Below are 14,480 nucleotides of genomic sequence, written 5' to 3'. Positions count from 1 at the left end.
ATCCAATTACACTAAGAGATGACATCTGGGGAACTGCAGCAGATAAATAAGGTGAGAGGAGAGACAAGATTCAGTCACCTCAGAGAAACTCCAGATAACCAGAGAACATTGCTGATAGAGATAAGAGAGAGAGAGAGGGAGAGAGAGAGAGAGAGAGAGAGAGAGAGAGAGAGAGAGAGAGAGAGAGAGAGAGAGGAAAGAGGGAGGGGGCCAAATGAGAGGGAGCCACACACAGGAGGAACGAAAAGAGGCAGCCGCTCTGCTGTAGCGCTCAGACTCCGAGGAGCGAGGACAGAGGAGAGATAGAGAGCTCAGCTCACTGACAGACACACAACAAGAGAGGGAGAAAGACGAGAGCTCGCAGGCTCAGTTACACACTCAAGTAACTTCAAACCAGCTCCGACACAACAAGAAAGAGAGAGAAACAGAAGAAGAAAAGAAAGGAAGAAAGTTTGGATTGTGTGACTTTTTTTTTTTTTCTTGCCTGCCTTGTGTGGAATTTCTCTGGACATTTTATGAGAAGCAGCATTAGGTTTTTTTTTTTTTTTTTTTTTTTTGACTTCCTGTTTTTATTTATTCATTCTCTACCAGTCTGGCATCTCTTACTGAAAGCTCCTCTGCCCTTTTCTCATTCATCTCACTGGAATGCAGAAGATACATGTTTCGGGGACATGTGCGTGGACTATATTTTAGTAATGCGCGTGCATAAACTATTACCCCGCATGTGAACGGTGCATGTCTCCATATAGGAGTTAGATGCGAGTGTAAAGATAGCCACAGACTGGATGGTTTGAGTACATTCAAACTTTAGGAAGGAGTTGAGTGAGAGTGTGTTAGGGGAGTGAGTAACAAGCAGCAAAGAGCGGCTGCCTTGGGAGGCGAGGGAGGAGGTGGCAAGAGGTCTTTGAGGCGAGCCCCCGGTTGTTCTCATTGCGAGGTGATCTGAGTTATGGATGTTGACACATTCCTGCGGCACTGCTGAGGAATAAACAGCACTGGGGACTACAGCAGCGTCAGCCACAGCGCTACAGGCTTTACCAATAACGCCACCAGCTGCACCACCACCGGCAACACTACCAGCAGCGAAACCAGCGACGACCCGACCATCAGTACCCACTCCATTTCCTGCGCGTCTGCTAAAATAAATCATCCAATCACCAGCTCCACAGCCAACAAAAAGTCAAATTGTTAGTTTTACCCCCAGCGCCACAGGCCATTCTACACGTTTTGACACCTACAGTCCCGGTGAGGTTGTGGGTCCCCAGACGGAGGAGGTTTGGTTGGTCAGTCGGAGGGGGGGTTCTCCCACTCTTGTTCCCTTTCCCTGCACCCCGCTCAGCATGCCCCAGCCCCTGAGCATCTCCACAGCTCTCCCAGCTCCACTACCATGTGTAGATGGACAGTGACACAAGGTGCACCGGTCGCCTGGTCCTCCTCCTGCCTCTGCTGCAGACCTCCTTCATTCCTCCTTTCCCTCACCTTCCTCCTCCTGCTCCTGCTGCTGCGGCCTTCACCGTCCTCGTCGCTGTCGTTGTCGCCGCTGCCGCCATCTCCGTCGCCGCCGCCGCCGCCGCCGCCGCCGCCGCGGTGGCCGTCAGACTCTGTGCGAGACCACAATGCACCAGGGGGGACCCAGCCGCATTTCCTCGTCCAGCATCCCTCCTCTTCATCCTCGCCTCCGCCGCTGCCGGCCTTGTCCTCTGCGAGGTTGCCGCGGGCGACAAACGTGTCCTCGTCCTCTGCGACGGTCGTCGGGCGCCATGTGCGGAGCAGCTACAACCATCTGCAAGGAGACGTGCGCAGGAGGAAACTGTTCTCCTACCAGAAATTCTTCCTACGCATTGACAAGAAGGGAAAAGTTAATGGTACCAAGAGTGAGGATGACCCATACAGTAAGTCCACCGTGTTCAGCACATCATCTTTTTCAATGTATTTTGTTGTTCTTTACATTATTTAGAGTACATTACCCTTGGGAAAGTAACTCAGAGGCTTCCTGCTTCATTTAGATGAGTCATGGTTTCTCTTGCCAATATCCATCGAGGCTCTTTAGGCAAAAAGTTTCCCTTAGTAACTCAACGTAAAGTTACACTGAAAAGAGCAATGTGAAAAAGAAAGAAAACCCATTTCATGCAGTCTCTTTAAAAGTGTCAGTTCCACTTGTGATTCGCTTTCAAGCTCGTCTTTGTCAGAGGTAGCACTGTGGCAGAAGATACCCAGTGTGGGCCATGTGAGATTGTCTTTCACTTGGTTTCTGTGGTATGTTTTCTGTGAGTAATGTTTTTGTTTTTCCCTCCCCGGCAACCATGCAATGCATTAAGAAATGAATCTTAGCGGGCAGGTGACTTGGCAGTCAAACAAGTAACTGCTATGTGCTTTTCAGCCTTGTCACCATGAGTATTTGTAGGCATATTTGCCCACAAGTAGAGTTTTTGGGAATTGGAGAGGAGAGGAGAGAGGCAAAAAGAAAAATTGAGGCAGATAGAAAGAAAGAGATGATATACTGGAACCAATTAGACATCGCCCAGAGAAAGTTCTTCCTCTTTGAGGAAATATCTAAAACACAGCTATTACCAAACCTCTGGGGAGGATGACAAACACACTTATTCCTAGCTGCTATTGTATTGTAGATATAATGGTGGTAGGCATATGCTAAGCATGAGGTTATACAGAGACAGATGTAAAGTAATAACCATAAGATTCAGGCTTCTTTTTTATTTGTACATTTTGCGGGCTGTGAAATATGATTTTAACCTTCATTTATCCAGATATGGTTCGCCGAACACACATGCTCTTTTGTCAGCACCATCCCGCCTCACATTCAGAGAGTAACACACACTCACACACAGTAGCTTCTCAGTACAACCGTAGTTACACTGCTGGTCACTGAGCAGCTCCACCGGAGCAACCGGGGAACATCAACATCAGTTTTTAAGGGAAGGAGAGAGCAGAACCAAATGAAAGCAAAAATAACCCAATAAGTAACTAAAAAGACAAAAGATGACAGCGTATACTTTGTGGATTTTTTTTAAAAAAGATAATATGGCTAAAGAAGCACACTAAGGATATGCATAAATATAAATTAATACCTTTATTTTTACAACCACTTAAAAACCTCACTGTACTACGACTGTGTAGTGGCAAAAAGCAAACCCTGAGCCTCTGAATCAACTGTTTCAGCGACAAACTTGATATTGAATACAGCTTACATACTAGTGCTGGAGCGATTAGTCAAATAATGGATTAGCAAACGATTAGCCAGAGAATTAATCATGACGGAAAATCAATGATTATCATGTTGACAATCTTACAGTTGTTTCAGTCATCTATCGAGTAATATTTCCTGGTTGCAGCTTCACAAATATTAAGGCTGGTTTGCTTTCCTCCCTTTTGTATTGGTATAAAATTAATAGTTTGGGGGTTTTGCCTGTTTGCCAGACTAAGTAATCCCATTAGGCTCACTCTAGGATGGGCATTTGTCATTATTTCTAACATTTTATAGACAAAATAATTACTCGATTATTTTTTTTTGCAATTAATCACTACATTAATGGACCATGATAAAGTTAGTTACCTTATTATTGTGTATATGTACTTCAGCTTCTGGTTCATCGTTCCAAAACAACACTCACTCACTTTGAATTATGAATATTTTTGTCTAAACTAGAACAGAAAGTCAAATGTTAGTTCTGTAAAATCCACATACTTAACATTTTGCTAAACACATCGCCCAGTGCAGACAGTCCTCTGGCCTTGGAGCGATCCAGCTTTGCCCGCCGCGCTCAAGGCCACATTGACAGTCGCGGCGGAGGGAGAGGAGAACGCTGCTCCCGCACTTTACCTGCCCACATTTTCCCTGCCAGCTCAGTCAATAAGACGAGTGACATCCAGAACACAAGGCCGTTTCTCAAACATGTTACCGTTGACTGCTGCCGCGCCACATGCCCGAGGATCTGCACATGTGTGTGTGTGTGTGTGTGTGTGTGTGTGAGAGTCTTTCACTCCCTGAGAAGCACATGGATGTCATATTCATAATCTGATCTTTATCACTGACACACCGACCTACACCTATCATCATGCATCTGTCTGTGGATCTGTGGTGCTATACAAGGCTCTCCTGCTGAGAGAGCGCGCGCACACACACACACACACACACACACACACACACACACACGCCTGAGCACAGAGGGGCCAGTCTTGCACATGGCCTCCATATGGCAAAGCCCACTTTTATTAGGGCCAGGGCCGGTGTGAATGTGTGTGTGTGTGTGTGTGTGTGTGTGTGTGTGTATATGCATGTGCATGTGAGTGTGTATGTGTGTGTGTGTGTGTGTGTGTGTGTGTGTGTGTGTGTGTGTGTGTGTGTGTGTGTGTGTGTATGCCACTCAGACACCAAGGCTCTGCCAGACATGGCTGAAGGAATTTCAATTAGCGTCTCTTCCTCCCTCCCCTGCAGCCCTCTGACACACACACACACACACACACATACACACACACACATGCACACACACACACACAAATGCCTTTCAATAATGTATTTATGTTCACATAAAAAAACAGCAATACAGGACATAAATACTAAGGGTGCAGATGAAGCAGATGCACTAAAACATCACTGCCCAGTGGCACTGTGGCCGTCTCTCACGAGCAAGTCGACCACAATAACAGCTTATTAATACAAATAACAGCATTTCCTCCATATGTGACGGCTGCAAATAATAGGCAAGACAGAGCTGTATCTTGCCAACTGCTTAGCCCGCTCTTTTGGCAGTCAACAGCTGCAGGCTCAGTACCAGTCTGTGCACATGTCCCCGGCCGCCAAATACAAAGACTAATCGTTTGCACCCATAACCGAGCAAGAGGTTGGTTCTTAATGACCCTGGTCATACAGTAAAGGCTTCTTCCAGATTATGCTCAAATGTACAGCCTATTTCCAGAACAAACACTTCCCAGTGCCCCTCATTCACAACATCTGGAGTGAGAGCAGAGAGTTGGAAACGTAACAGGGTTATTATCACACAGGTGGAACATGGCAGGTTTGACACAGGAACGCTTGCACATTCCCTCAGAGGGAGGCGGAAGAGGTGATATGTTTTCTGTTAAAAGTTCACCAATGCTGTCATGCCATGCTACGTGCAGTAAACAGCAGAATATGTGAGGCTGGTAATGTCCTCATCGAGTGCAGGGTTCTTAAAAAATTAGTGTGAGACAAAATGATGACGTGAGTTTTGTTGTTGTAGATGATGTCGGTGCAAGTTACACACACTTATGCACACAGATAGAGTCACTGACTATGTTAGCATCAGGTCATGGCATTAAAGGCACAATCAATCAATTTCAGCAGCTCTTACACAGGTAAGAACATTCTTTAAGAAAAAAAAAACTGAAATATTAGGTCTTGGCTACGGGTCATATTTTGTCTTGGTGACGCATTTAGTAGGCATTTCAACAGCCCATATTTACCAGGTAGCACATACAGATGTTTAGCATGTTTCAGATCAAACAGGCAGAATTATATGGGGCGATGGAAACCTGCTGATCATCAGGAGACATTTGGCTGTCTGTGTGCAGCCTGTACATGTGTGCACAGACGCACATGTGAGTTTTCTCTAAAAACTCTCAATTTGTTTGTTTCCATATTTTATATGTTTGTTTTTTCTCACACCCCACATCTCAGCTGTTTATCTCCTTCACTTAATGCTGTTTATATATATAAATATGCAAAAAATTGCTTCAGTTTCACTAATATTACAGTTGCCAGTCAACTACAATACAAATAGTAATGATGTTAATATTCATAAGAAATAAAATATGTCCATTGACCAATCATTTCCATAGATTCACTAATCCTCAAAATGTATACAGTATATATATATATATATATATATATATATATATATATATATATATATATTCAATTTCAGTAATATTATCACTATTGCCCACCAAGAAAACAAGTTCTCACTTATTTCCATCATGTCCACCTCAAATTATCAGAGTGAAAAATCCAAATGACACATCACAGTCCCACCCACTGACTCACTGTGGTAAGAATTAGCCACCAATCAGTTAACATGGTCCAATAAGCATTTTTCACACAGATGCACAAAGACAAGTTAGTTAAATTCAGTTTCGCAGATTACCAGCTGACTATCTCATTATCTCACAGTGTAAAGTTATCTCATTTTCAGTCATTTCTGCAATAGTTGGTAAAGTCTAGTTAGGATCAAAACATAACGTAACAACACAATGTGAGTGTGAAAAGTGCCACAACATGTGTTGTCCCTAAAAAGACAGGCACGTTAAAAGAAACACACAGACTTGTTGGGGAAAAATCTGTCTTCCACCATTTTTTCCAAGAAGACTGATACGTTTGATATCAGTTTGTTCAGTATTATGTATCCTATGATGCTTGTGAGATGATACTGAACTACCTTGCACCATCCACTAAAAGTACTCTATCACACAGTGTGCTAAAAAGTGCTAACACACACCAGAGTATGCTAAATAAAGACAGGGCTTCCAGAGGTTCTTGCCACACATCAGTAGGATGACTCAAAGACGTTTATCCACCCAAAAAAGAGCTATTCTTTCACTCTTCCAGGGAAGCATCAAATGCAAATGTTATGGTGGGACAGACCCTTGTCTGGTTATTATAGAGAGGGTAGACTCTAGTCTGGTGGTGTTCAGAGGGGCGCATTGCAAATGAGTGTCATTAGATGGTGTCAAAGGTGATTAGGGAGACGGTGAAGCTGCAGGTTTAGCTCAATGGTTTGGGTGCTGCACGGGACTCCCCCTGACAGCCTGGCCTTTCTAATCATGTTGTCAAAGCTGAGGGTAGTGCATCATTTGAGGGTTAGGCCCATTTTGCATGTGTGTGTGTGTGTGTGTTTGTGTTTGTGTGTGTGAAATCATTTATCTGTCCTTCTCCCGCCTTGTTCAGAATGGGGCACTTATAATCTTAATATGGAAATTCTGCTGGCCCGTCGCATGATTAGCATTGATCATGCCACCGACCATAAGCAACAAAACCGTCCTTGTTTTCCTCTCCTATGTTGTCCACAGACTGTCACATCTTGTTTACAAACAAACGAATAAAGCAATGAAAGAAATGGGCATGTGTTTGTAGTTTGACCATAGCCTTGTGGTACTGCATGGCACAATTAGTACTGAATGGTGCCAACATGACTACAGATGGAGCTTTGATTCTCATTGTGGCCACCCAGACTGTAAAAAAAATGCCACAGTTATATGTTCTTGTTAACACTAACCACACTACAGCCATTACTGACATGCATGAATTCAGCATGCTACAACCCGTGGCTAGATGCTCTGATATACATTATTCTCCGAGATAGCACATTTTTCTCCACGCCGGGGCTAATTAGACCGAACTGCCCCCCTCGGGTTGACCCTGTTGACCCAAGTCAGGAAGTTTTGCGAATGGAAAGGTCACCGCCGCGCGTTACTGCGTCACTTTAAGCTGTTCTGCTGGCTACGCATGTGCATATTTCATGTTCCTTTAGGTGGCAAGACTAATTTGAAATAAATGCCACTAATGTGATAATAATGTTAATAGGCAGCATACTGTCTGCACATTACAAGGAAGACAAACTTCTTTGTTTCACTTTACTTTATGTTATGCCATGCAGAATCCAGGTGGAATTAATATTTCAAACACATTTCAGTCAAGCAGTAATACTCGACTTGCTCAGGAGGCGAGTTAAGAAACAAATGTTTGGAATATTTATCAGATAAAATGCACAAACAGTAAAGGGCACACAGTTCATCTTTCAACTCTCAACATTTTTTTTTTTTTAGTTGGTCTATATGACAGATAAATCATACATTTTTTGCTGCAGTTAACAGCAGCAACTGCATTTTACTGTTAAATGCTTTGGTTACATTTGGAAGACTCTCTACAACATTAAACATATAGCTGGAACCTCTTCCATCACGCAATCACTCAAATGTTGGAATGATTCATAAACAAAAACCATAAACATAAACTGCTCCTACCAGGGAAAGAATGAAAAGCATATTTCGGCTCTTAGCGTGAAATACACATTTATGGGAGCAGAATTATCCTCATTTCACATTAGCTGTCCTCCTTGCTCTTCCTGATGTGTTTTTTTTTTTAAGTTTTGAAATTTCCTTGGAGAGTTTTTCCTAGTCTTTCCTGCTTTCTCTGTTGCTCTCTCTCTCTCTCCCTCTCTCCCTCTCCTCTCTCTCTCTCAGGCTGATGAGTGTGTTTAGGGTTCTCGTGGGAAAAGGTAACAGTGTGGCCCATAAAAAAGAGTTATGAGGAGGTACTGGATGCACCAGAGGTTAGTGTCAGCGTTGCTTTTCATTCAAAGTAACCTTGACATCTTCATAGACTCGCTTCTCCCACAAGCATAAATAAAGCCGCTGTGCAAATGCCACAGCTCAAAGCTGCTCAGAAATACCTATCAACTATCAGTGAGTGGTTTTAAAGTTGCAACAGCCAAGTATGACATCAAAAAATTACACTGGGTCAGTGTTTGAAAACATACAATAAAGACTCATAGCGCACTCCCTTCACATTCCCACCCTCCCTCCCATACGGATGAGAAAGACAGGGACTCCCTCGCACTCGTCCTTCAGGTAATTGGCTAAAGAGGCAAGTCACATTTTGAGGCAGCAAGTACAAAGTGAGTCAGGCTCTACCTGTTTGTTAAGCAAAGTGGTGAAGAACTATGCTGTTGAATTCACACAAAATTCACACAAATGATTCTTTTTTTCTTGTGACACCCTTTGTGATCGAATTTGGTTGGCATTTCAAATCCAGAAGTGTGCATAATATTAGACAATCCAATTTTTTGTTTCATAGCAAGTCCGTGGAAAAAAATATTGTCAGTGTCCTCCACAAAATAATCATTTTATCTTACGTAATGTTATTATCATTTTCCCGTAACTGACAAATGGCGCTGTCCCTTACATTTCCATAATATTTCATGAATAACGAAGCCAAGTCAAATTAATGATAATGTTGTCAGTATTATAAAATATAAGAGTTTTTCTCATTTATTCCATTAAAAAGGAGACCAGTCCAGCATCTTATCACTTCACTCAGCGTATATGACATCATTATGACTCTGACAGAGAATTCCCGCTGATTGAGATGATCAGTCTGGGATTGTGTTTCAGCTCAGCCCCGGAAATCAAGCCCTCTGAGTCTAGAAAGGGAATAATCTTCACGAGACGCTGGCTCTGGAAACTTTCCCTGTTGCAGTGAGACGGGCTGCATGTGCGGTTATACAGGTTCCAATTTAAAACAACAACAACAACAACAACAACAACAAGCATGTGGCATGGGAGTGGGCATTCGTTGCTTTTACTTGTTTTAGACATTTGCAATGCAGCATTGTCATTTAGAACAAATTAGACATGACATGCGTGGGGATTTCTCCTTTCAAAACGTTCAAAGGCTCCATGCAAGTTATTATGCAATAAATTCGCTCGCCTGCAGCTTGGCAAGATGTGCAGCACGATGGCTTGTACTTTTTCGATTGTTACTTCATGACTGCAGTTTGGCTCAGGTTAAAGACCGAACGAGAAAGATCATTTTCACATCTGAAATTGAAATTTACAGAGCATCCTGAAACCATTTTGGTCATTTAACTTTTTAACCTCTCAGCCTCAACCTCAACCTCTACCAGCCCCTCATTCTTGGGCACTATGCTGAGGTCTCTGTCTCTCTCTCACACTCACACACATGCACACACACACACACAGATGCACGCAGAGGGGCGAGCGCGAAGGTCCAGAGGTCCAGATGTATGAGTCACCTTTGACCCCATTACTGAGAGTACAGGGTCATTTACGGAGCATGTGTGTGTTCATGCTTTGGATGTGTCAGGAATGCTGGTGAGAGCAGCAAGACAGACACCCATCACCCGTCCCTGATCAGTTCTCTCTCCTTTTTTTTTTTTTTAAGTTTCCCATTACTCAAGTGCATATTTGTTAAGACATTTCCTCATTGTTAAAATGTAGTTTTCATACTTTTCAAAGCTAAACGTTTTGCCCACAGTCACCGGGGACAAGGACGGAACCGGGACGTCTCGGTTTTCGATCGCTGTTTACATATTCCCTGTCATCGCTGCTTGATATTCAACCATCAGTTCACTCTCCTGTCTATTAATACGTCAGCATCGACACGACTGAAATAAAAGCCAGATTTCTGTAGGCAACCCGAGGCAGCGATGCCATTAACCCCACCAGGCAGGCACCACCTTAAACAAAAGTCTTTCAGCAGCAAATTGAATTTATGTCAGATCCTTTGCTGCTTTGTTGCGCTTTCCTCCGAGGAGAAAATGGCTCCAAACATCGAGAGTCGATTACTATCCGCAAGAATCTTGAGTTGGACATCTCTGTTTTGACAAAGTGTCTTTTTCATTGTTTATTTTGTGTGGAGGATTCCTGCCTGGCCGACTCATCCCGCAAGAGAGATAGAGAGACAAAATGAGAGAGAGAGAGAGGAAGAGAGATGCTATGACCTGTGACTGGTTCTGAGTCATTATCAAGACTGCCAAACAACAGTGTGGAGAACTGTTGGTTCTATCTTATGCGCTTCAAACTTCTTCTGTTATGTGTGTGTGTGTGTTTTGCAGCCATTTTCATATTTGCATTCCTGATGCTGTCTGCAAGTTTTCATTTACATTTCTGAACACATCTGAGACTAATGCTGAAGTACCTGTTTTTTTTAAATGCCCACAGTCTTTACTCCGCAGAGTCATTTTTTAAGTCATTCTTCAGGTGAGGCGTTCATAGATGCCAGCGCAGGCCGTTGTGCAGCGTACCAACAAGCCAACAGCTGTTTCTCCACAGAGGGGCGAAGCATGGCTATGACAGAACCGGGGATAATCAAAACGTTCAGCAACAATTTGTTTATTTGAGAGTGTTGTCTAAATAACAAATCATTATATTTGACAACAAGCTGCAAAATAGAATCACAGCAACGTTTGCCTGAAAGTAAACAGAGTGACATGAAGAAGGAAAAAAAAAGAGCGAGCTCTGATGATCCCCTGCTTGGCCTTGTAGTGGAAACCACAGCTCGTTGATTTACAGCTAAGAATTGGAAATTGCAGTATTTGCTGGCAGCAGTGTCAGCACCACAGTCTTGCTCCATGGCCATCGCTAAGTAAACAGTGATTCTACACCAGTTCATCGCAAGAATGTAACGCAGTGTAATCGCAGCAATGTAATGGAGGGGGCACTTCCTACTTCCAGCAAAGATGCTGATATAGGTTCTCCGTATTTATAGCTCTGCTGAAATATTGGTGTGTCATTTTGGTTTTGGCACCAGTGTCGGTCCTCTATGGGAATGTGCAGAGTTCGTGGCCAGTAAAGCAGCGGGGGGTGCAGTATAGCATCTGTGACAGATAACATCCAGTAGGTGCCTAAGGAAAGCCCCCCTCCTCCCCTCTCCCCTCCACACACACACACACACACACACACACACACACACACACACACCTCACACATCTCGCTCCTTCTTTCTCCCTCTGCCTCTCTTTCATGCTTTCACTCTTGCCTTGTTACACACACAAGTGCTCACACACACACTGGGGCAGATAGACGTGTGTGCAGAGAGGTGAGGGTCTTAATGGAGTCATCAAAGGTAGAGCTGAGAGCCCAGAGTTGAATCCAGAGAGGCATCTGGACAGCCTGGCCGTTTGAACAGAGCGGCCAGGAATGCCAGCCAATTAAGATCTGTGTGTGTGAGTGTGTGTGTGTGTGTGTGTGTGTGTGTGTGTGTACTTGTAAATACTACATAGTGAAGACCAGAACACATCTTTAACCAACAGAGTGGGGACATTTTTGGGAAGTGAGGATATTTTGGCCGGTCCTCACAACTACAAAGGCTTGTTGGTTAAGGTTAGGGTTAGATTCTGAGATACGAGGGTTAGAATTAGGCTTAGGTTAAGGGTAGGGGAAAGTTAAAATTAGGATTAGGTTAAGGGAGTGATAAGACGCCCCCTGCCTTGTCTATCTACTGGGCAGTTGAATTGGGTTAAAGTTAGGGTAAGGGTTTGTTTGAGCCATGCGCTGGTTATGGTTTAGATTAGGGAAAGGTTGTAGAAGGCTGTAAAAAAATGAATGGAAGTCAGGGTTATATAATGTCCTCGCCAAGATAGAAAGACAAGAATGTGTGTGAGTGTGTGTGTAGGGATGTGTAAGAGAGAATGAGTTAGATAGAGAGACAGAGATAAACAGCGAGAGATGTGTGACAGCAGTGTGTGTGCATGTGAGGGCATAATATTTGTGGTGTAAAATGACAGGTTTTCCAAAACTAAAAAGTTGAATGCCAGCAACTCAAACCACAACAATTGGGCAATTTTGCGTTGGCAATTCAACTGTAAATGAAAAATGTGCGAAATGCAGACGGCCGCCATGGCACTTTCTCCTGAAAACATAATTCCTGGCCTGTCAGTGGCCTGTGAAATGTTTTGACAGAAACTGGCAGCCTTGGCACTTTATCATATTACAAAGTCAACCGCATTAGAGGAATCACAATATCTCAGGTGGCTGCATGTTTTGTTTTTTTTTGTCTGTATCATCTCACCATTTGCATCGCTGTGAATTTCTTTTGGTTTCTCCCAGCTACCCTAAATGTGTGTGACATAACTTGTTGCGGTGGTGAAGGTGGTAATATTGCACTTTGTAAAGTGATCTCAAATAATGTAGACTGGAATGATGAGTGGGGCAGATGAAACTTAACGCTATCTGTTGGCTTGCAGGACAGACCTCTGGTATTTTCAGCCGAGGTTTTCCACTCAGGTGATCCATTTTGTTTTGTTTCTGTCTGTTTCTGAATAATCTGGACTTGTTTTTCTTTGTGTTCCTCGGCCAATTTTCAAATCACACACAGCTTGAACAGTGCGGTTTTGGCTATCTCTGTCCAGCAAGAAAGACAGTGATGTGAGTGTTCCTGTCAGGGGAGGAAATAAAACCATTATGTACGCAAGAGTAAGTTAAATAGTACAGCGAGTGCAGGTCAAACAGAAACATCTTGTTAATCAAGAGAATAGTTTTGCATCTCTTGACATGCTCCCTTTCCCTTTCCATGCAGACAGCTGAACAGATGCCGTAGCTGCTTTCCATGAATACGTGCTTTACACCCAAACAATTAAATAGGTGTTAGAATATTACAAAACAAAATATGAAAAAAAAAAAAAATCAGTTTACCAAAAACTCTGAAAAAAAAAAAAAAAAAAAAAAAAAAAAATTTGGCCATATTGTAAATCAGAAACAGGCCCGTGTTTTCTCAGCTTTGGTCAAAACCATTGGCCAGGGCAGCTTTGATGTGGCCTGTTAGTGCAGGATGATACTGTTGTCAACCACATCAGTCTAAACCAATACCTCACCACTTCTCAGAACACATAATATACAGCAGTTCTACTCCAACCCAATATCTTCACCACCAGTCACCAAGCAAACTGTACACACCACAATGTTGTTTATTCTCTCCGACATCTTATACACAGGGAAATATTTACCCATTCTGGGAAAGAAATAATGTAAAGGAAATACTTTAATCCTGTTAAAACCAGTGGTGGGCTGGCAGGCTGCAGTGGCGGAAACCTGTTGGTTTGTGCGCAGAAAAAAAAACATTTAATTCATCATTATTTGTATTTTTGGCCGCAAATACAGAGGAAACCTTTCATATTTTCATTTCACTATCTGATTCATCACCGTGAGGAAGTGACAGTGTCATTTTTCCTCTGTGAATTCATCAATTCTCCTTTTGTCTCCGCCGCTGGTTTCGATTTTCTCTCCTCTCGAGTCTCTGGCAGTTACAAGGACATAAACTCCCATGTCACAGTGAATGTGTCACACCGTCGGTCACTCTGCTGCGATCGTTTCAAAGAGGAAAAACGAGCTTTGTGCTTAGACCTCAGCTGCAAATCAAATTTAATATTATAAAGAAAACAGGGCAGCTTTGGTGTAGCAAAAATGCAGCTTCTCGTTTGTCACATTTGTATTTCACAGCGAAAATCGTGGAGGACTTTCCTGCTGTAGGAAAACACAGAAAAGTCCGCGGTTCCTCCAAATTCTCAATATCTGAGCAGTGGAATTAGAAAAGAAAAGGAAAAAAAAACAACAACAACGTTTCATTTCTATTCCTCTCTCCTGAGAGTTCATAGCACTATGAACTAGTACACAAGTGAAGCTATTTCACAATACAAACCAAGACCTCTCCGGGCTGCAGGAAAAGCAGTAGACCCACTCGTAGCTATTCGCCGTGTAGAGGTCACAATGTGAACAGCCGCAGTATAATCTTCAAAAAAGCCCTTGGATAAACAGTGGAAACATTTTCACAACCTCCCTTAACCTTTAGGTTCAGCTGGAGTCTCTGACCATGTTCTTAGAGGCAGGGGGCGGCCGGGGGGCACGCACGAGGTCAAGGGGAGGTCTGCATGCATGTGTGTGCCTGTGCGCGTCTGTCTCTGTGTGTGTGT

General features: G+C 43.3%; 1 protein-coding gene across 1 annotated transcript in view; it reads left to right on the top strand.

The window, feature by feature from the left end:
• Positions 1-1,252: 1,252 nt before the first annotated feature.
• fgf10a (fibroblast growth factor 10a) overlaps positions 1,253-14,480 on the top strand; it is a 28,634-nt gene continuing 15,406 nt past the window's right edge. Inside the window, exon 1 of the mRNA XM_030065416.1 lies at positions 1,253-1,892. Within this exon, the coding sequence (XP_029921276.1) occupies positions 1,388-1,892 (505 nt within the window). The 5' untranslated portion in view covers positions 1,253-1,387. The remainder of the gene's footprint in view (positions 1,893-14,480) is intronic.

Source organism: Myripristis murdjan, chromosome 12, assembly GCF_902150065.1.
Source record: "Myripristis murdjan chromosome 12, fMyrMur1.1, whole genome shotgun sequence".
Classification (NCBI taxonomy): Eukaryota; Metazoa; Chordata; class Actinopteri; order Holocentriformes; family Holocentridae; genus Myripristis; species Myripristis murdjan.
Note: the sequence above shows the minus strand (reverse complement) of the source record. Positions and strands in the feature narration are given on the sequence as shown.